The 23,249-nt window shown below is 39.3% G+C and overlaps 1 protein-coding gene across 4 annotated transcripts in view; it reads left to right on the forward strand.

Annotated features, from left to right (window-relative positions):
- OSBPL1A (oxysterol binding protein like 1A) overlaps positions 1–23,249 on the forward strand; it is a 274,120-nt gene that overhangs the window by 245,956 nt on the left and 4,915 nt on the right. For all 4 annotated transcript variants that reach the window (XM_006163672.3, XM_006163674.3, XM_006163673.3 and 1 more), the window contains 9 exons: positions 5,619–5,753; positions 6,833–6,930; positions 8,371–8,553; positions 15,155–15,262; positions 15,817–15,906; positions 16,509–16,635; positions 19,767–19,880; positions 20,481–20,604; positions 22,315–22,405. In XM_006163672.3, coding sequence (XP_006163734.1) covers positions 5,619–5,753; positions 6,833–6,930; positions 8,371–8,553; positions 15,155–15,262; positions 15,817–15,906; positions 16,509–16,635; positions 19,767–19,880; positions 20,481–20,604; positions 22,315–22,405 — 1,070 coding nt within the window. The remainder of the gene's footprint in view (positions 1–5,618; positions 5,754–6,832; positions 6,931–8,370; positions 8,554–15,154; positions 15,263–15,816; positions 15,907–16,508; positions 16,636–19,766; positions 19,881–20,480; positions 20,605–22,314; positions 22,406–23,249) is intronic.

Genomic DNA, 23,249 nt, shown 5'->3' on the forward strand with positions numbered 1-23,249 from the left:
AAAGGGATGGCCATGCCGCAATCCCTTCTCCTCCATTTTCCTCTCGGGATCTTGGGCACTCACACACACACGCCCGGCGTGAGTTTAAGCCACTGGGTCCGGGACTCAAACTGTGATCGACTACATGCAAGTCCAGCGACATAGCCATTACGCTAACTGCTGGTCCCAGTTGAAATTGTTTTTCACATAGCACTTTGAATATATTTTCCCATTCTTTCCTCACTCACATTGTTTCCAATGAGAAGTCTGCTGTTAGATTGATGAGATACCCTTTGTAGGTAACTTGACATTTCTCTCTTTCCAATCTTAGTATCTAGTGTTTTTCTGTTGTTTTAGTCAATCTGACTATAATGTGTCTTGGAGAAGATCTTCTCGGGTTGATTCTATTAGGGGTCCTTTGTATTTCTTGGGACTGATCTTTGAATGACTCTCTAGGTTTGGAAAGTTTTCTTCCAAGATTTCATGGAATATATTGTCAATGGCTTTAATGACTCTCTAGGTTTGGAAAGTTTTCTTCCAAGATTTCATGGAATATATTGTCAATGGCTTTAATGACTCTCTAGGTTTGGAAAGTTTTCTTCCAAGATTTCATGGAATATATTGTCAATGGCTTTAATGACTCTCTAGGTTTGGAAAGTTTTCTTCCAAGATTTCATGGAATATATTGTCAATGGCTTTAATGACTCTCTAGGTTTGGAAAGTTTTCTTCCAAGATTTCATGGAATATATTGTCAATGGCTTTAATGACTCTCTAGGTTTGGAAAGTTTTCTTCCAAGATTTCATGGAATATATTGTCAATGGCTTTAATGACTCTCTAGGTTTGGAAAGTTTTCTTCCAAGATTTCATGGAATATATTGTCAATGGCTTTAATGACTCTCTAGGTTTGGAAAGTTTTCTTCCAAGATTTCATGGAATATATTGTCAATGGCTTTATTAGTCTCTTCTCCTTCTGGGATACCAATTATCCAAATGTTTGGACGCTTGATGGTATCTAGTATTTATCATATATTATTCTCATTTTGGGGGGCAAGTTTCTCAGTCTTCGTGTTGGATTTTTCTAAGCCAGTGATTCTATGTTCTACATCTGAGATTTGATTTTCAGTATGATCTAGTCTGCTTTTAATGCTTTCAAGGGAGATTTTGACTTCCTGTATTATAGCCTTCATCTCTAACAGGTCCATTTGATTCGTTTTTTATAGTGTGAATTTCCTCTTTTAGATCTTGCAAGAATTTCCTCACCTCCTGGAACTCATCAGCTCCTTTCTCCTGCCTCTTTGGCAGTTCATTGTTTCTCATCTCTTTGATCTCTGTGAGCTTTGTCACTGTGAAAAATTCTAAATTCTCTTTCTGACATTTCTAAGAGTTTCATTGTACTGTCTGAGGATGAAGAGGAGTTATTATTTTCCCTTAGAGGAGAGGTATTTTCTTGTTTTCCCATATTTCTTGTGACTGTGTGGTGATTTCTAATCATCTGATGGATGGTACATTTCTTCCTAATTCTTGAAGTTCTATCTGAGTGTTCAGAGGTGTGCAGAAGGGAGTGATCTGCAATCTCTCTTCTGTTCCATTTTCACTCTTTGTGCAACAGAATCAGTGAGAATAGAGGAATATTCAGACCCTAATTGTATTCAGATGTTTAGATCCTGTTCACTTGGACCTGTCTAGACAGTGCGTAGGGGCTGAGCAGGCAATGAGTAAAGATTAAAAAAAAAAAAATAAATAAATAAAAAGGAAAAGAATTAGAGAAGAGGAAAATATAAAACAAAAAGAAGAAAAAAGATCATTAAAATCATATGATCAATGTTAAGTTGTGAGCAGTAGATTCTGGTACTCCAGGAGTTAGAAGTAAAAAATACTAAGTGCTAAAATATTTTAGGAGGAAAGACTTAAACTGGATTTTGAAACCTATTGATAGGTAGAATATAGAGGAGCAAACAGAAGAGAGCAGAGCATTCCAAGTCAAGAGTGACTGAGCTGGGACCAGAAGTTAGCGTAATGGCTATGTCACTGGACTCCCATGTAGTTGACTGTGGTTCGAGTCCCGGAAATGCTGGCTTAAATTCTTGCTGGGCGCTTGTGCATGCGTGCCCAAGATCCCAAGAGGAGAATGGAGGAGAAGGGATTGCGGTGTGGCCATCCCCCCTGGGGGGCTGATTTCTTGCTTTCTCTCTCTCTCTCTGTCTTCCCAGCGAGCACATGCACCCTATAGCAAAAACTTCTCAAACAAAACAAAACAAAAAACTGTGCTAAGGCTTTTAACATAGTGCCTGACCCACAGTAGGTATTGAATTAAATATTCAGTGAGCAAATTGAAAGAAGTACATGTCTTTTTAAGTCTTTGATGTTAAGGGAACCAGCAGTTAGCATAATGGCTATGTCGCTGGACTCCCATGTAGTCGACCATGGTTCGCGTCCTGGACCTGGTGGCTTAAAACTCACGCCGAGTGCATGTGCGTGCGTGCCCAAGATCCCGAGAGGAGAATGGAGGAAAAGGGATTGCGGCGTGACCATCCCCCCGGGGGGGATTTCTCGCTTTCTGTCTTTATGTCTCGCTCTGTCTGTCTGGCGAGCACACGTGCCCTATAGCGAAAATCTCTCCAAAAAAAAAAAAAACCTTTGATGTTAAAAGACCTGTCAGGCATCATCGATAATAATTTGGTAGTTTTAGAAGATATTTGGTAGACAGAACTTGGTAGTTTCAGATTTAGAAACAAAATTTTGTTTGTTTTTGTTATAGGGTGTGTGTGCTTGCAGCAGAGAGAGAGAGGGAAAGTGAGAAATCACCCCCTAGCAGGGATGTCCACACTACAGTCCCCTCTCCAGTCTCCTCTCGGTATTTTGGACATGAATGCATATGTGCTCAGCTGACTTTCAAGCTGCCAGGTCTGGGACTTGAACTGTAGAGTCAGCCATGTGGAATACAGTGCCTTAATCCCCATGCCATCTGCTGGTCCTGTAAAAATTTTAAATGGGCATGTCATTGACCCAGAAACTCCACTTAGAGAAATCTATGAGGGGGGAATCTTTAAAAAGTTAATGGAAAATGGGCATTATGAAAAAACTATGCATGGATTTCAAAAATATTTTGGACTAAAATAAAACTCATACCTTAATTCCATTTTCCAATATCTTTTTGAAATCCCTCATACTACTTTGAAGCTATTATTTGCCTAGGTACTTAAAGCTACATGATTAAATAATCCATAATGTATCTACATATGGACTTTGTTTTTAAATTTTAACACATATAGCATTTACTAATGTGCCCAGAACTGGTCTAATATTTGTAAATAGTCCCTCTATTTTTTTTGTTTGTTTGTTTTGAGAGAGAGATTTTTGCTATAGGCTTGCCAAAGAAACAGAGAGATAGAAAGCAAGAATTCACTCCCTGGGGGGAATGGCCACACTGCAATCCATTCTCTACTTGCCTCTCAGGATTTTGAGTATGCATGCATATGTGCCCAGCATGAGTTTCAAGTTGCCAGGTCCGGGACTTGAACACCAGTCAGCCACTTAAGGGTCTAGCACTTTAACCACCACTATGGCACCTGCTGGCCCCTCAAATATTACTCTTACCACAGTGATTTGTGGGGATGTTGTCATATTAGTACCATGTTATTGATGATGAAACAGGCACAGGGTTGAACTTAACTAAAGTCACACAGCTAGTAAATGAGGAAGCCAGTGATTGAAATTTAATCTGGTTTAGCATTACACTATGTAGTGCTATCTAGTGATTACCAGAAAATTGTGTAGACTCAGTGTATGACCTAATAAGTATGTAAGACTCCTAAAACACAGTAAAAGTGTAATGTGTCAGTGTATGCTGCCGCCATGCATAAAAAACACAAACACCATGCCATCACCTCAACTCCTGCACTACACACACACACACACACACACGCACACACACACACAGATGTGTACATATATAAGCTTGTGTTCCAAGCTGGTGCCTTGCCTCTACGGAGAGGATTAGGAAAAAGAAGATATTTTCATGTTTCCACTTTTATATTATTTAATTCTATCCTAAGAAAGTTATGTATTTATCTAGTAGTTTAAAAAATGAAGATAACCAATAAAGATATTTTTAGGTGGAAGAAATAGAACCTGAGACAATGCAATTAAGCCTTGTAGACACAGTTTTCTTGACTTGTCTCCAACAGTGAATTTTCCATTTAGTGAGCTCTTAGCTGGTATACAGTTAAGCCTTCTTTTCTTTCTCTTTATAGATTTGTGTTCTCTTGTGTCTCCCTAGTGAGGCAGGGATAAATCCACTACTTCTTTCCATTCAACATGTTTGTGCATGTTCTGTAATATTTTATGGTAATGAATGAGCTTATTTTCTTTTAATGCATTCCCATTGAGGGTTTCATGAAGGTTATAGTAGTTTAAATTGTGCAGATTGGCAAGAATGTGGACATTTATGGGGGACAGATCAGAGCTAGGTCAGGTGGCATTAATGCTGAATCAAACTAAAAGACTGAGCGACTGACTCTATGACTGTCCAGATGCTTCATGAAAGACCTGATTCCAAGGGAAAGATAAATAATGGTGGGTAGAAGTTTGGGAAGATCATCAGAATATTCTAGAGAATACCAAGATACCTTTGTTATTGAATTAATTTTTTTAAAGGCCCTCTTGATGATGTTGCTTGCTGGCTACATGTAAACAAAGTTGAAAGGCTGCAGCTCAGGTCTGAGACCCTTTGCCCAATCATTAAGTTATTTTTGAGAATCTACTGTGATGGGATTATACTGGCAGACTGACAGAATTTGAAATACACAGTAGCCATCTAGTACCCTAGTTTAGAGTTTATACTATTAATAGAATGGTTTGCTGAGAATAATTCAGTGTTGTCACCTACACGCAGCCTGAAATTTCTTTCAGAAAACTACCCTCAAAATGATATGTGCAGTTGATCTTTAGCCCACTGTTAAAAGATAAACTTATGCCCATTGAAATTGTGACAAATTTATTTAAGCAGACAGTGATTTGTGACTAGGGTAGCTCCAGACCTCAAGTGGTTTAGTGATCTACTACAGGGCTGGAGGGGGAAGCTTGTATAAGGTGTTCTTTGAGATATAAGACAAAGAAAACATATTTGATTGGTGCAAGTGGAAACTCCCTAGGTAGAGATTAGTTTGGTGGTTTCTGATTGGTAAACTTAAGTTTATATTGAGCCGGGTTTTGGTTCTTCTCTGTAGGAACCTGAGACAACCTGAGATGCTTGGAGCTGTCTCAGTCTCGTGGCATCCCAATAAGTTATTTTAACAGTGCTATGAGCATTTTTGCGTTTTGGGTCCCTATCACCTTAAGCTCCCATTTCTTACTCCTGGTTGAAGGCAGATTTAGAGATATCAACTTGTGCTGTCCAGTAGGCTGTAGCTCCTGGAAACCAAGGAAGATATTTGTGTAGTCTGTGTTTTCTTCAACATGGTACCTTATGTTCTTAGGTGCTCTGGAGTAATTTGTAAAATTGAACTAATAGAAATTAAATTTCATGGGTTGCTATTCTCTGTTATTTCCTTTCCAGGAGCATATTATGTGAAGATAATAGCAGATAAGTCTACTTGTATATTGAGCATAACGGTTCTAATTTTTTCTGTTAAATAGGAACTCTCTAAGATCACAATGCCAGTGATATTTAATGAGCCGTTGAGCTTCCTACAGCGACTAACTGAGTATATGGAGCATACTTACCTCATCCACAAGGCCAGCTCCTTCTCTGATCCAGTGGAGAGGATGCAGGTACGCACAAAGCAACCACTGGAGGAGGTTTCAACGTTAGCACTTCTCTGTCATCTCCTCTTCTCAAGTCCCCCCTCCACCCCCGCACATATACACACCGCCATTAGTGTTAAGTCCAGTGAGAGGTTGGAAAGTGGTATCAGAGTTTAATCAGCATATTTGGATTTAGAGTGTCCTCTGCATTTAATTCCTCCTGCCTCTCCTCTAGTCAGGGTGCTACCATAGTGAAAAGACCAGCGAAGAAGCAGAAGGTGGTGCATTACCAAACCTAGCTGTTAGTGATCTGCTTCTAAACCTCCATTTTAGAAAGTTCCACTTGGTTCAGGGGAAATGTTCAGGCTTCCTCCATTCAGATTTCCTCAGAGTGTTTCCAAGGGTGAATATATGTCACATACATACACAAATGTGTGTGTGTATATATATGTGTATACACACAAACACGTATATTATGTGTGAATACACTGCTATATGCTAAAACAAAAATTAGCAAGGAATTGAACTTTTGCATTTGCCTTTGAAGATGTTTATGTGATTGATGTATATGGATAGACTAGCCATGGGCAGTGCATAGTACACACTCTACTCTTCATACTCTACACTGTACACCTCATACATTTCATACTATATACTCCACACTGTTCTTCAGAGAAAGCAATAACATTGTAAGATGAATCTTTCTGTTCTTTCATTTATATAAATCAGTTTTTTTAACCTCACTGGACTGAACACCAATTAAATTGTGTAATTTTATATCTCTTTTCCCCAACCCTGAAAGTGTTGTTTAAAAAAAAAATTAATGAATTAAAAGTACTTTTGGCTTAGAGAGTTTTTAAAAAGTCCTTGAGAGAATTTGTAGCACTCTCAGCATGTTATAAAAACCATAGTTGGAAAGGAAAATAATTTTCATTCTGAATATCCAAGTTTTCACTTGAAGTTGTTAGAGCCATATTGAAAATCCAAAGTAATTAACATCCTCGAAATAATTTTCTAAGTTACTGTCTTCAGCAAAATTTTAGTTCATGAAAGAATGAGGAGCAAGCGAGGCTATTTTTAACTTGTTCTAATGCTCTGTCCCACAGTGCGTAGCTGCGTTTGCTGTATCTGCTGTTGCCTCTCAGTGGGAACGGACTGGAAAGCCTTTCAACCCACTCCTGGGAGAGACTTATGAATTAGTTCGGTGAGGTCTTTCATTCCATTCCAGATGGATGCTTGAATATGCATGACTTAGATCATTTTTCAAATGAAGAGGAAAAATACTTATTTTGAGTATCACCAATAACTATCTATGTTAACAATTTTGGTGTTTGTTTTTATGATACTCACTATCTTAGAACAATTGTGTTAAGAACATTGAGACATACATAAGATGTACCATTATAAAAAAATAATTGCAAGGATGCCAGTATTCTAATCACGTGGGATTAATTATTCTCTTTTGCTTCTTATGTAGATCAGAAGACATGATTGGGGTTTTTAAAATAGCCATATGAAATATATTAATATAAATAGATACTGTTGCCATAAAGACAATGACTTCATTTTTCTGTCTTATTTATATATTTTTTTTACTGTAGCGTGTGCACACTCGCCAGAGAGACAGAGAGAGACAGAAAGCTAGGAATCACTCCTCAGAAGGGATGGTCACACCACAAGTCCTGTCTCCATTCTCCTCTTGGGATTTTGGGCATGTGAGCACACACACATACCTGCATGAGTTTTAAGCCTTTAGGTCCAGGATTTGAACCGCAGTTGATCATGTGGGAGTCCAGCGCCTTAACCACTACACCCCCTTCTGGCCCCATCTGCACAAGTTTTGATCTTATTTCGTCCCTATTTCCCTATTTGAAAGTGGACATATGTAGGTGCTTCAACAAGTTTGTGGAAAAATGGAAAGTATGAGTTTATTTTGGTGCAGCAATTCTGACATCCATACGTAGATTTTACATAGTACACATTTTCCATGAACCTCTCACACTTGATTTCTCTATCTTAATATAGAAGGAATAAGTATTTTTTTTTTCTTTTTTTGGAGAGGTTTTTGCTATAGGGCACGTGTGCTCGCCAGAAAGACAAGAGACAGAGAGATACATAGCGAGAAATCACCTCTCAGAGGGGATGGCCACGCTGCAATCCCTTCTCCTCCATTCTCCTCTTGGAATCTTGGGCAAGCATGCAAACACACCCGGCGTGAGTTTAAGCCACTGGGTCCGGGACACGAACCGCAGTCGACTTCATGGGAGTCCAGCGACATAGCCATTACGCTAACTGCTGGTCCCAGGAATAAGTATTTTTATAGGAGGAATAAGTTTTAAATTTACATAGCTAAATACTATTTTACGCAAAGCACCTAGATTCATTGTATTCTTTGTTTTGTGTATTCTTTACTTTGACACTTCAAATACTTAGCATTATAATAATAATTGATTTAGTAGGGTTGCATTTGTATTGTAGGTTCTTATGTGTTGTACTTTCATCAGGATGATGATAAAGAATTGTTTACTTTGTTGAACCCTTTTCTTTAACTTCTACCTTGCTTTTTGACTGAAATGACAGTATTTGTTTTATATTCATTCAACCCTCAAGTTATTTATAATGTTCCCTTTGTTTCAATCTTAAGAGATGACCTTGGATTCAGACTCATCTCCGAACAGGTGAGCCATCACCCGCCAATCAGTGCATTTCATGCAGAAGGCTTGAACAACGATTTCATCTTTCATGGTTCAATCTATCCTAAACTGAAGTTCTGGGGGAAGAGTGTAGAAGCAGAACCCAAAGGAACCATCACCTTGGAGCTCCTTGAGTAAGTTATAATCAACCATTAAACATTTTCATGTACATTTGTTTATTTTATAAAAATTTGTTGGAAGGCATGTTAGCCTGCCATGAGAGAGAGAGAAAGAGCGCGCAAGCACTTCCAGGGTTAATGACCACACCATAATCCCTTCTCCTCCATTCTGTTGGGATTTTGGGCACCACATGCACATGCCTGATGTGTTTTCAAGCCACTAGGTCTGGGAACTGAACCATGCAATTGGCCATGTGAGATAAACTGCCCTAACCACCATGCCACTGGCTGTCCCCATGCATACCTACTGTTAGTTATATATACTTACCCATAGACCTGACCTTATGGTTTGCAAAAGGGAAGAAAAATAATTGAACAGCGTTTATAAAGAGTAAATGACCTACTTCTATATCAAAGAATTTGAGGGCTTGTCCCATGGTCTTGTGTATAAGGAAGTTGGACCCCACAAGGTTGTTTGCCTAGTTTGGGTCTGGACCTAGAGACTTGAAAAATATGTATGGTGTGAATGTGCATGCAAGCCCCAAATCCCAGCAGCATGGAAAAATGGAGGAATAAGGATTGTGATGTGACCACACCCAATTGGACGGTGCTTTCTCCTCCTTTTCTCTCTGTCTCATGTGCCCTCTGGCAAATTAAAAAATAAGAATAAATAATAAATAATAATTTGAGAAACATGGCAATAGTCATTGTTAGTCAATCTGGGTATGCATAAAAAGTTTAACTTGATGTTTGACCATGGTGTTTGGATCTCTTTTAAGATAAATGGAATTAATACCTTCATGATAGTTCTTATTAAAAAAGTTTTTGCTATATCATGCCGCTGGTGTTTTATTTAAAGATCTTTCTAAATAAACTCACCTTGAGAAATATCAAAGTGTGGGACCAGCAGTCAGCACAATGGCTATGTCGCTGGACTCCCATGTAGTCGACCGCAGTTTGAGTCCCGGACCCAGTGGCTTAAACTTATGCCAGGCGAATGTGCGTGTGCGCAAGATCCAGAGAGGAGAATGGAGGAGAAGGGATTGTGGCATGCCATCCTCCCTGGGAAGTGATATCTCGCTTTCTGTCTCTCTCTCTTTCTGGTGAGCGCGCGCACCCTATAGCAAAAACCTCTCCAAAAGAAAGAAAAGAAAGTGACCAGCAGTTAGCGTAATGGCTATGTCGCTGGACTCCCATGTAGTTGACTGCGGTTCGCCTCCCGCACCTGGTGACTTAAAACTCACACCGGGCTCATGTGCGTGCATGCCCAAGAGCCCAAGAGAAGAATGGAGGAGAAGGGATTGCGGCGTGGCCATCCCCCTGGGGATGATTTCTCGCTTTCTTTCTCTCTGTCTCTCTCTGTCTTTCTGGCGAGCATACGTGCCCTATAGCAAAAACCTCTCCAAAAAAAGAAAAAATTAAAAGAAAGAAAGAGAAATATCAAAGTGTCAATTGTGCAGCACATGTTACATATTAGGAGCGTTCTTTTTTTGCATTATTAGCTTTCAAATCAAAGGCAGTTTTAGTTAAGCTAGAGAAAGCACCCTCTAAGTGATCTCTCCCACTGATTCCACCTGGAAATGCTGGACAGAAGACGTGTAGCAACAAGCTGAGGACTCTGGAAAGTAAATAATACTAGGTAGACTAGGGAGAGAAATCAGACTTTGAAGAATAGTGGCATTTGGCTTCCTGGTTTTAAATTTTTTTCCCCGTATTTTCTGACTTATGTCAGGGCAGTAAATCACCTAACTGAGCACTCAATCGAGGCAGATAGGAAAAGCTCCAGGAGAAACCTTCCCCTTCTGGCTAGAGGACCTGCAAGGATGCCTTTGTAAGCTGTAGAGAGTAGGCGAAGTCCTGTTTTGTTTTTATTTCCCAGCCTTGCTCCCAAACACACTCTAGGACCTGCTGCTACACTGCTGTAGTGGTGAGGACAGCGGCAGCCCCAGCAGCCCCGAAAACTAAAAACGTCTTTCACCTTGGCCACAGGAACCCAAGAGAGGGCCTCTTTAATCCAAAGAACATGAAGAGAATCCCCGTTACTTGTTTTTCATTTTTCTCATGCCTTTACCCCAGAGGAAGACTTATTTGTGGGAAGTACAAGACAGAACAGAGAGGCTCAAACAGCTTGCTAGCCAGAGCACAGAGGAAAGGGCGCCCTCCTACCTAAAAGAGTAGCGAGTTTAAGAATGGGATCCCATAAAGCTATGTGCAAATTTCTAAACTTATCCCTACACTAATGCATTGAAATGATCCAAAATAATACCATTAGACCCTATGTGGCCCAAGACCCAGGTCCCTGGATGGCTTTTAAGGGGTTGCTCTCAAAACACTATAAAGGTTCTGAAAATTAAACTGACACTGGACTCAAAGTCCATAGAAGGAGAGTCAGGACTTGTGGCCTGATACTGTGTTCATTGCCTACTACACAAAGCAAAACAAAATAAAATCAATATTCTTCATAGGCTCTGAGGAGAACACCAAATCATGTATTACCCAGGTATCCAGAATACAATCCAGAATCATTTGACATATCAAGAAACAGAAAAACCTCAACAGCTAACAGTGGAAAAGGCAATCAACAGACTCTATCCCCAAGATGACCCAGATATTAAAATTTGTATCAAAACTTTAAAAAGGTTGTTTTAACTGTGACCCATGAGGTAAAAGTGAACACTCTTAAATGAGCAGAAGGACATTCTAGCAAAATATTAGAAGTATTTCTAGACATTTTAATACTTAAAAATATAGTAGCAGAAATACAGTAACCAGGACAAGCTTAGTGGCAAATGAAGATGATAAAATATATACAGGATCTGTATGTTAACTACAAAATACTAATGAAAGTAATCAAGGAATATCTGAGTAATGGAGAGACATGTGTCTCAAGATATTTGGAAACCTTAAGATCATTAAGATGTCAGTCTCCCCTAGTTGATATATAGGCAATCTATATTAACAGTCTGAATGAGAATGCAATGATGATTTTTTTTTTGTTATTCTTATTTTTTTTTTTTAATCGTCAGAGGATATATGAGTTTGCCAGAGAGACGGGGGTGGGGGGACGTGGGGGTAGAAATCACATCATCTTTTTTCAATTTCTGCATCCTGTCAGGATTTGGGGCACACGTGCCTGGTGTGTTTTTCATGCTGCTGGGGCCAGGATTTGAACTGTGATTGGCTTTGGGTGAATTAGTTCCCAGTGCATAGCACTTAACTACTATACCACAGAGCCAGCCCAGGATGATTTTTTTTTATAAATATTATTTATTTAACTTTATTTGTTCATTTGTTTATTTTTAATTTGACCAGAGAGAGACCAAGTGAGTGAGAGAGAAAGGGAAAGTGAGAAAGGAAGCTGTCAGGTCCAGGACTTGAACTGTGGTCAGCCATGTGGGAGTCCAGCGTCTTAAGGAACACACCACGTGCCATCCCCTAGGATGATTATTTTTAAGTTTATTTATTTGTTTATTTTCCATGAGAGAGAGAATTACCCTCAACAGGGTCTCACACCATGATGCCGCCTCCCCAGCCAGCCATACATGGCACTCAGCATGTTCAGGTTGACCTAGGAACTGAACCCCAGTTTTTCATATGGCTTCCAACATTACAGAGCATTACACTGCCACTGCACCACTATGGCTGGGCCTCCAAGATTATTTTAATGGATATAAGGAAGTTGATTTTAAATTTATATGGAAAAGCAAATAAAATAGAACTGCCAAAACACCTTTGAAAAGGAAAAACAGAATTGGTAGACTCCCAAACTCCGTTTTAAGACTTAACTCTAAAGCTATTAAGACAGTATTATATTTGCAAAAGGATATATCACCTGCACTGAAGGAACACAGAAGAGAATCCAGAAATTGACCCACAGAAATATGGTCCAATTGATTTGTTAATAAAGTACAAAGGCAATACAACTAAGAAGAGTAGTTCTCTCCACAAATATTAGGAGCACTGTTGGGGTATCCATATGTTAGAAAATTAACTTCAGCCTACACCTCACACTTTATACAAAAATAAATTCAAAATAAACTGTTGACTAATATAAAATGTAAACTTACAAAGCTATTAGGTCATTGGAAAAGTCATGATGTATTGTTTCATGTTTTTCTATGCAAAAATGCATCATGGCTTTTCAGACAACCCAATATTAGAAGAAAACTCAGGAGACAATCTTACCATTTTGAATTAGGCAAAGACCTCTCATAAATAACGATACAAAAAATGCAGCCCATAAAAAACAAAATCAATCATTTAGATTTTAGCAAAATTAAAAAAGTGTTCAGTGAGGGACTAGCAGTTGGTGTAATGGCTATGTCGCTAGACTTCCATGTAGTTAACTGCGGTTCAAGTCCTGGATCCGGTGGCTTAAATTTACGCCAGACACATATGCTTGCATGCCCGAGATCCCGAGAGGAGACTGGAGGAGAAGGGATTGCAGCATGGCCATCCCCCCTAGGGAGTGATTTCTCACTTTCTGTCTCTGTCTCTCTCTGTCTTTCTGGCGAACGCATGCGCCATATAGCGAAAACCTCTCCAAAAAAAGAAAAAAGTGTTCAGTGAAAGACACTGTTCAGAAAATGAAAAGACAAGCTATAGACTAGTTTATTATTTGTAAATCATATATTCAGCAAAGAACTTGTACCTTGAATATATAAAGAACTCCCAAAACTTAATGACGATAAACAGCAGTGAGAAACAAACAGCCCAAGAAGGTATATGGATGGCTAATAAGCACATGAAAAGATGCTCAACAGCATTAGTTATTACAAAAATAAAACATTAAAACCACAGTTTTAGTACACAAGTATTAGAATGACTAAAATAAAAATAAGTTTTAGGGCCAGCCCATGGTGTCGTGGTTAAGGCGACTAGATCCCACGTGGACAATCATCTCCTTCCTCCAGTAATCTAGCCTTGGACTTCATGCATGTGCCTGGCATGATTCATGCTGACTGACCTCAGGATTTAAATCACAATTGTCATATAAGATCTGACTTCTCTTAAGAACTGTATTATTTTTACATCACAGAGACAGCCCTGAAATCGAAACAATTTAAAAACCTGTATTATTAAGTGTGTAGAGCATCTAGCAACTTCATGTATTGTTGGTAGGAATGTAAAATGGTGATGCCTCTCTAGAGAATAGTGGGACAGTTTCTTATCGAATTAACCATTACATTCACTACATGACCCAGCAATCCTATTTCTAGGTGTTCACCCTAGAAAAATGAAAACCTACATTTACACAAAAACCTGAATGAAATGTTTAGAGTAGCATTATTCGTAATTACCAAAAACTGAAAACAGCCCAGGTACTCTTTAATAGATGAGCAGTAAAACAAACTGGTACATCGATACAATGGAATACTACTCAGCAATAAAAAAAGAATGAATTGTTGATACATAGAACAATACAAATGAATTTCAGATATATTATACAGATTGAAGACACCAATCTCAAAAAGTTATAATATTTTATGTATATTTGTACAATATCCTAGAAAAGGTAAAACAGATATAGTGGAGAACAGATCAAGTTGTTTAAAAATTAGGAATGGAGGAAAATTTGACTTTATGGGAGAAAAACAAGTGAATTTTTGAGGAGTGATAGAATTCTTCCATATTCTGATTGTGTTGGTATTAACTGTCTGAGAGGATTTCAGAAGCTTCATTGAAAAATGGGATTAACATACAAGTTTATTTTGGTGCAAAAATTTTTGAAATTCATGTGTAGATTTTTCTTTTTTCTTTTTTAACTAATTATTTTATTTGACTTCATTTATCTATTTATTTTCATTTGACCAGAGAGGAAAAGAGTGAAAGAGAGAGAGAAAAAGCGGGAAAGCAAGCCACTAGGTCCAGGACTCAAACCATGGTCAGCCATGTGGTAGTCCAGTGCCCTTAGACATTACACTGGGCCCTAGATTTTTCATAATACACATTTTCCATGAATTTTTGAAAGATCTTTTGTATATATTAAAATCCAGCAAACTGTACACTATCAAAAATGATTTTCATATGTAAATTAAAATAGAATTTAAAAACATGTATCTAAGGATAACTATATTGGGTTTTTGGAAAAATCATAAAGCATTTTTACGTAGAAAAACAGAAAAATAGGTCGACTTTTCCGATGACCTAATGCAAAGCCATAAAAACAAACATTTTTCTAAAACAAAACTTGTATAAGTAGAGTTTATTCAGATATATAACAATTTTTTTTTCCTGTGGTAAGCTGAAAGGTACTTTCTCTGCAAAGTGATAAATAGACTTTCATTTTTATTTTCTACTGCTAATTTAATTTTTATCTTTCATGTGTTTCACCAGACTTTTGAATGTTTAAAATGATTATGTACATAGTTTCCGTACAGTTTGGTAGAAGTGTAGATTTTTTTCCCTAAGTTTTCATTTGCTCTGAAGAAATAAGAGTAGGCAAATGCTGCCTATTTTACTGTGAATTAACAACAAGAGACTTTTTAAAGTCTTAGAGCTTAGCTATCTCAAGCATCCTGAATTGTTTTCTGAGTATTCACATTTGCACAAAATGTACTTTTTAAACAAATAACACTTCTCACTCACTTTTTTGATTTGATTTTTTTTTTTTCAGACACAATGAAGCCTATACGTGGACAAACCCTACCTGCTGTGTGCATAATATCATTGTGGGCAAACTCTGGATTGAGCAGTATGGCAACGTGGAAATCACAAATCACAAGTAAGACTCTAGGGTACTTATCCATTCTTTCAGTTTGCATTCATGGTTCCAGTGGACTTTTTCATTTATTTTTTTTGGTTCAAGTACAGCCTAATGAAAATTTAAAAATTGAGTAGTGTAATTCTTGAGTGGGTAGAAACCCATTCATTTAATTAATAAGGTTCATTAAAGATTCTGAGCTTCCTTAGTTCCTGTGAATTTTAATTCTGATCTCAATTCATTTTGCTTAATTGTTCAGTTTGCTTTTCCTTGTACATGGAGCAGTGGGAGCTGGGGTGGGGGAGAAAGAGGACATAAGAATCATATTAAAAAGTTGGTTTTGAATCCTACTTCATGATCATAGGCAAGCTACTTGTTCTTTACGAACCTCACATACCTTTTCTTTATGGTGGGTCCAGTACTAGTTAAGGATTAACCATAACTGCTATACGGAGCCTGACATGTGTAAGAAAAGTCTGTAAACTGTAGCTGATGCTAGAAAAGCTATCATAGTCTTGTACTCTACTGCTTCACTGATATTGAGTGGTAATCTGAGCTTAATGTTTTCTTCATAGAACTGGGGACAAATGTGTGTTGAATTTTAAGCCATGTGGCCTCTTCGGGAAGGAATTACACAAAGTTGAAGGCTACATTCAAGATAAAAGGTAAAAGTTTCTACTTTTAGTGTTGAATAGTACAGATGTTTATAACTAAAAAAAAAATTAGAATAAAATCTGCCATAACCTGGGGCTGGCTGGTTGCATGGTGGTTAAGGTGCTGAACTCCTGCTTGGCTGACTGTGATTTGAGTCCCAGACCTGGCGGCTTGCTTTCTCACTTTCCTTCTCTCTTACTCTGGTCAAATAAAAAATAATAATAATAATAATAATGAGGCCCAGTGGGTGGCATGGTGATTAAGGCACTGGACACTCCCACATGGCCAACCATGATTCAAGTCCCAGAGCCGATAGCTTGCTTTCTCACTGTCCCTCTCTTTCTCTCTGTGTCTGTCTCTGGTCAAATTAAAATAAAATGAGTGAATAAATAAAAAATAGATAATTCTTTAAATAATAATAATAATAAAACTAAATTAAAAATTATTTTAAAAATCTGTCATAACCTAGGAAACATATGATCAAGTTGAAAAATCCTTTTTTCTACAAAGAAATACCTGCCTCTTTTTGGAATCTGATTCATAAAAATCTTTATAGTAACTTCTGTTACAGCAAAACACTACTTGTTGGATAAACATCAATTTCTCTTCACAGCAAAAAGAAGCTCTGTGCCCTCTATGGGAAGTGGACTGAATGTTTATACAGTGTTGACCCCGCCACTTTCGATGCTTACAAAAAAAATGATAAGAAAAATACTGAAGAGAGGAAGAACAGCAAACAGGTGAACATTCTGTAAGATGGTATCAAAGGGATAACTGGACTCTGCACTCCACCAATCCTTTCAGAGATGACCCGTTATTGGGCAAGCTTGACCTGCCTTTTTTTTCTCCTGTTGTTAATGCATGCTATTGTTCTCCTTGTATTTTTTATTTATATTTTGTAATATAAGTTTACTTATTTAATGAAAGATCAAAGGAGAGAGATAGAGACCCCTGACAGGGTGTAGCCACACTGCCATCCTCTCCACAGTCTTCCAGGCAACCAAGATCAGGTATTTAGGCCAACCTGGGATCTAAACCCAGGGCCTTCCCATATGGCTCAGGTATCACGCAGTGGTGCTCTAGTGCCTGCACCACCAGGGCCAGGCCCTGCATCTTTTTTTTTTTTTTCTTTTTTTCCATTTACTTATTTGTTCCATGCATGAGAGAAACAGGTCTTCACTCCGTGATCCACCTCCAGGCTAGGTTCTGGGCACAAGCTGCACCTGCCTGGTATGTATAGAGAGGCCCCTGAGAATGAACCCGGGACCTTCCTATGTGAGTCCAGCATTGTAAAGCATTGCATTACTAGGGCCCCAAAGCTGCACATGCTTGGGTTTTTTAAGTGAGCCTTAATAGCAAATGTTTGACCTAGTCTGGTACAGGATAAGGGTGTGTACCACTTTCATAACTGTATAGCAGTTCCATACATGGGGCTTTAATTTAGTTCCCATAGCTTTGGAAAGATGGATTTCATCTTAGCAAGACACATTTTCTTTTCCTCCTATTTATGTGCATTAGAAGTTGAAACCATTGAAATATTTTAAATTCCCTCCACAGTTCTCTTGCATTATCATACTTATCATGAGTTTTGTTGTTTTGTGGCTTAGCGTTTAATCTCTGAAGCTAATAAAGACTATGAGAGAGGAGTCACCACTGGACTGGGGGCCTTTGCTTACTAAACTTGCTTCTTTGTGGAATTTCCAGTAAGGCATGCAGCTTCTTATCCTGCGGCCCTAAGCAAGCTCTCAGGACTCCTTCCTGTCTCTGCCCTCCAGGCAGAAGTGCTGGGAGCTAAAGAAAGATGGCACCTTTTTAGACAGGAAATTTTTGAGGATTGATTCCTTTATAGTAACTGATGTAATAGTTATAAGCACAAACTGGATTGGAATCCTATCCCCACCAGCTAGGAGCAGTGCAGGCCTGGAAGGTTTCCCCCTTCTCTGCAGCAACACCTTCCATTGGAAATGGGGATCATTAGAAGCTACTCAGCAAATGACTGAACCGATGTGAAAAGCTCAGAATAGTAAGTGCCCATGGTGATGACTCCTTGGTTCTTTCTGACTGGCAACCTGAGCACCATCCCAGAGCATTAAAACGCAGATTTCCAAGCCATGCTTCCCCCTAGGGATCACAACTCTTCAGGTGTTCCTTTTGCATGTAAAAAACTTAAGAAACCCTAATATCCCTCAAAAGCAGCAGGTAGATTAGCAACTCTGTAATTGAGTTAACCATAGGCCTGAAGTGGAGAGTTTGTTCAGTGACCAGAGCGCATCACTTTCCTGTGGTTTGGGCTTCTTCCTCTCTTTTTATTTCCCCCCAGCCTGTGTGTGCAATTCTGTCTTTCCTCCTACATTCTCTGTTCCCACCTGCTTTTCCCTCTTCCTTGTGTCCCATAAACCCCAGTCAGTGTTACAGAAAAGCAGTCTCCAGTCCCATTGGAGACTATTCGACACATTCACTCCTGTGTAGCTTTCTCATGCCTGTGTACATCTGCCTTCCATCATGTTCCTGCACATGTTCAAATGCCATGGGAAGTTTTTATCATTGATATTGTCACCTCTTTGCTGTTTTCAAAACCGTAGAAGCACAAAAGTGCCTCAGCCTGTGGTTCTAGATCTCTTAACTATGTGGCATTGGGGGTATTAACTTTCCAAAGCCTTGGCTTCTCCATGTATAAACTGTGGTAATAACATCTCCCCTGAGATGTGTTAGACTAGCATAGCTCTGCCCAGGGAGACATAGCTAAAGGAGACATTAGTTTTAACCTAGCATGGCTTCGAATTCTCTTTTTTCAAATGCATTCAGGATTCCTACTGGTTTTGTGTCATTGGTAAATGTAGTTAACTGCCCCAGGAATGTTACCTTTTGTTATTCTCAGAATGTTCTATGTGCTCTCTGTGCCTGTCTAGTATGTAAGTGATATGGAGAGACCCTGAATTCATGAATAACTCAGGGCAATAGCTGCCTGAAGTTTCTGCCCTCCAGCAAACTTACTGCCCTTCTCTGGAGCTAGAGGGTTACCTGAAACCTTGAATAGGTTAGACTTCCTGCTTCTCTCCCACCTCTATTTTAGGGCAGATTCTGAGTCCCTTCCCCATTCCTGACATCCTGAGACCTCCCTTCCCCAACTCCCCCATAAAAGACTGAGTCCAATGGGGGGCGGGGTGGAGATTCAGAGTATTAACTCCTCAGTGGTTCTAATCTCTCCGAGTGCTGTTTTTTGTTTCTTGGCATCCAGTTTTCTGCAACATTTGTGCCTCAAAAGTCAGGCAATTTCTGTATTTCTCTGGCATCCCAGTGCTGAGCATTTAGAAATTCCTAAGTAAATACTCAGATGAGTTATTTTGCCTTTAAGACAAAGATTGATGGGACCAGCTATGTCACTGAACTTCCAGATAGTCTACCACGGTTTGAGTCCTGGACTAGGCAGCTTAAATTTAGGTCGGGTGCATGTGCATGCGTGCCCAAAATCCCAAGAGGAGAATGCAGGAGGGTTGTGGCGTGGCCATCCCCCCCCCTATTTTTTTTTTAAAAAAAGAAAGAGATAGATTGAAAAAGATACAGTAGCTTTAAAACATAAAGCACTATAGGAGAGTGAGGATGATGATGACTGTGACTTGAACACAGATAACACTAACAACCCAACATGCCAAGCTCCTGAAACTCAAAGCACCCAGTCAGCAAGTGTTTATTGGCTCCCTACACTGTGTTAAGGGTCAGGATGTCAGAGTTAGAAAATTACGATAGCCTTGCCCTCCTCCAGGTTACATTCTAACAGTGTGCAACTGACGGTGGTGATTGTACAATTTCTAAGTCCATCAATATTTTAAAACATTTTACTTATATTTTGTTCATCTCTTGGTCTTCCTAGATGACCTCTGAAGAGTCTGATGAGATGCCGATGCCAGATTCTGAAAGTGTGTTTGTCATCCCTGGTAGTGTCCTCCTGTGGCGAATAGCCCCACGACCCCCAAATTCTGCCCAGGTGAGGCCTGAATGGCTGCGTGTGGCCTCACTGTTGACATTCAACTTTGATGGCTCCCTTTCCTGGCACACGCAGGGTCAGCCTAGGCTACTGAGACATAGGCAGGCAGTCATCAAGATGCCCTCAGTTATGCCCTGCTGGCTCCTGTGTGCCACTTTCCTGCTCACGTGAGACCCAGAGTGTCCGTGACTTTATCCCTCTGGGGTCTGCTGGGAAGATGTGTTGGGTGGGACTTTATTGGGGCTTCTTTTATAGTTACTTAGGGGTAAGACTGGTCCTCACTAACTACAAGATGCTACAGCCTATTCAGTACAAGCCTCCCAGATCTCGCAAGGAATGATTTTAATGAAGAAAAAAGAGAAAATGTTGACTTACAGTTCTACTTAAAGTTGATGTGGTAGAGGGTATTTATTCCTTGAGGCCTGCTTTAAGAATTGTCTGAGACGAAAGTCACAGAAAGTGCAGATTTCAGTGAAAACATTTAGAAATGTGGTCTGTGACCATCGTTGTCACAAAAGGGAAGGGATCTTCATCAAATCAGACCTCTTCCACTTCCAGAGCTTTGGTGTATGTTCGTGTGATTGTTTTGCTTCTTTCCAGATGTATAATTTCACTAGCTTTGCAATGGTTCTGAATGAAGTTGACAAGGACATGGAAAGCGTGATTCCTAAGACAGACTGCAGGTTACGGCCTGATATCAGAGCCATGGAGAATGGAGAAATAGGTAACTTACATCTAGTGATGCTATGGTTAAGATCTATTTCTCCAGGGATGATGGTTCGTTTCATTCCTGATGATTAATCTGGAATATGAACATTTTTCATTTCTTAGGGGTTTTTGAATTACAATCCACTTTACATTCAGTAGCTTTTGTCTTAAATTGGGAAATTTGAGGCAGACCTTATTAACACATACTCATTATTTCAGTATTCTGCCCTGACAATCTAATACACTCCACAAGGCCAGAGTCATATTTTAAATGTCAGAAGGGGATTTGAGAAAACTAACAACTTTTTCTACTTTTAACTGTATTCTGATTACTTCGCTATGTATTTTAGAACTTATATTCAATATAGCACCCTGTTAGCCTCAAGGGAGAGGGTGGTCTCCCTTTGGTTAACTGTAAAATGTTTTATCTTACAATGTTAAATTTCATCTAACTCTGTGGTTCTCAAAAGGGCAGCAATAGTCCCCTTCGCAGACAGGTGGCAGTATGTGGAGACTGGTTGTCACATCTGGGGAGGTGTGGCTGGCACCTAATGGCATTAGAGGCCAGAGATGCTGCTAAAGATCCTCTGATGCTCAGGACAGCCTCCTACAAGGAAGAAGCATCTGCTCCTGTGTGGAATAGGACCAGGGCTGACAAACCCTGCTCCAGCTAATGCTCTGATTCTCCCCAGTGAAATAAAACTACAGTGTTTTGGAAGCTGAATTTTTTTGGAAGCTGAATTTCTTATACATAGACTCCAAAGGAGCCCTCTGAGAACTTGCTAAGAATTAGAATAAATTCACATTTATTTAATTTTTCCACCCAGTTTTACACTGTAGCATTTCAACAGTTTTTTTTCTTTTTTCTTTTACTCTTTTTTTTTCCTTTGTTATAATGGCAGATTTGTTTGTTTGGTTTTTTTTTTTTTTTTTTGGTAATTGCAGAGGTTAATAAGGGCATATACTGTCAGAGGAATGACTGCATCTTAAATACCAGCTCTGCTTCTTACTAGCATGGGTATATGTTAACATTTTCTTTTAGATTTTTTGTGGTAGGGCATGTACATTTGCTAGAGAGGGAAAGTGAGGAATCATCCCCCTGGGAGAGAAGGCCACACTGCAATCCTTTCTCCTCCATTCGCCTTCTGTGATTTTGGGCATGCATAGACATGTTCCCAGCATGATTTTCAAGCCACTGGATCTAGGACTCAAACCATGATTGGCCATGTGGAACTTTAGCACCTTAATCACTACTACACCTGCTTGTCCCAATTTGTTTGTATTTTTTAAAATTTTTAAAAATGTTTTAAAGAATTTTTTATTTAATTTTATTATTTTTCAATTTGACCAGTGAGAGACAGGGGAAGAGAGAAAGAAAGTGAGAAAGCAAGCCACCAGGTCCAGGGCTTAAACTGCAGTTGGCCATGTGGGAGTCCAGTGCCTTCACCACCACACCACCTGCCTACCCCAGGGTGTTTTTCAAGTCATTGGGTCCAAGACTCAAACTGCAGAGTGAGCTATGTGGGATCCAGTGCCTTAACCACCATGCCACCTGCTGGCCCTGTGTTAACATTTTAACTTGACGTTTGATCTTGGTGCTTGTGTTCTAGTAAAATGGAAATTATGCTATACAAATGGATGGTGCTTCTCTCTGTTTTTGTGCTTAGTACAGTGCCTGGCATTCTCTCCAATGAGAATAAATGTTTCTCATATTTTCTTATTTCAGATCAAGCTAGTGAAGAAAAAAAACGACTTGAGGAAAAACAAAGAACAGCTCGAAAAAACAGGTCCAAGTCGGAAGAGGACTGGAAGACAAGGTGGGTGCCTTTCAGAATGTTTTACTAAGCCTTCAGGCAGGCTATTGTGTGTGGACGAGGCAGGGATATTGGATCTTGTGAACCACAGATTAGGGGCCTGCGAGTTGTTTCCTGGCCTGAGAGAGAGTTATTTCCACTCACTTTAAGTACACTTATGTGTCACACAACAGAGATGTGTGCTGAGAAATTCATTGTTGAGTGACTTGCTCATGGTATGAACATCGTAGAGTGCACTTACACAAACTTCAGTGCTGTAGCCCACTCTACACCTTGGCTATGGGTAGAGCCCATTATAATCTGTGGGACCACGATTGTATGCATAGTCTGCTGCAGACTGAAAAGTCATTATGTAGTGTGTGACTGTATTAAAGCTGAAAGAGTTTTATGTGTGACAGTTAAAACAACGATCACAGATAAATGTCAATTAAACAAATTATCTGACATCTTTATCCAGCAGCCCTGTCCCTTCCTTATTAAAGAGGGAAAATAGATCCATAATTATAGATTTTGGTATGAAAATATATTCAGAACCACTTGCTATTGTATGTGAGTACATGGTAAGGCCACGTGCTTATACATTTCTCCCGTATCAATGATATTTAGACAATACTTTTATTTTTCCAAACACAAGATATCTGACATGTCATGGAAGTGGGATTTATGTAAAGTTAGATTTTCTATTCCATTCAGACACAGAAAGTGGAGAGCCAGCAAGTAGCATAGTGGTTAAGGTGCTAGACTCCCCATGCCTGATTGCAGTTCAAGTCCTGGACCCGGATAGCTTGAAAAAACATGCTGGGCATGTGTGCCTGTGTGTCTAGAGTCCCAAGAGGAGAGGGAAAGA

The sequence above is a fragment of the Tupaia chinensis genome, unplaced genomic scaffold (assembly GCF_000334495.1).
Source record: "Tupaia chinensis unplaced genomic scaffold, TupChi_1.0 Scaffold142717_1, whole genome shotgun sequence".
NCBI classification, from domain to species: Eukaryota; Metazoa; Chordata; class Mammalia; order Scandentia; family Tupaiidae; genus Tupaia; species Tupaia belangeri.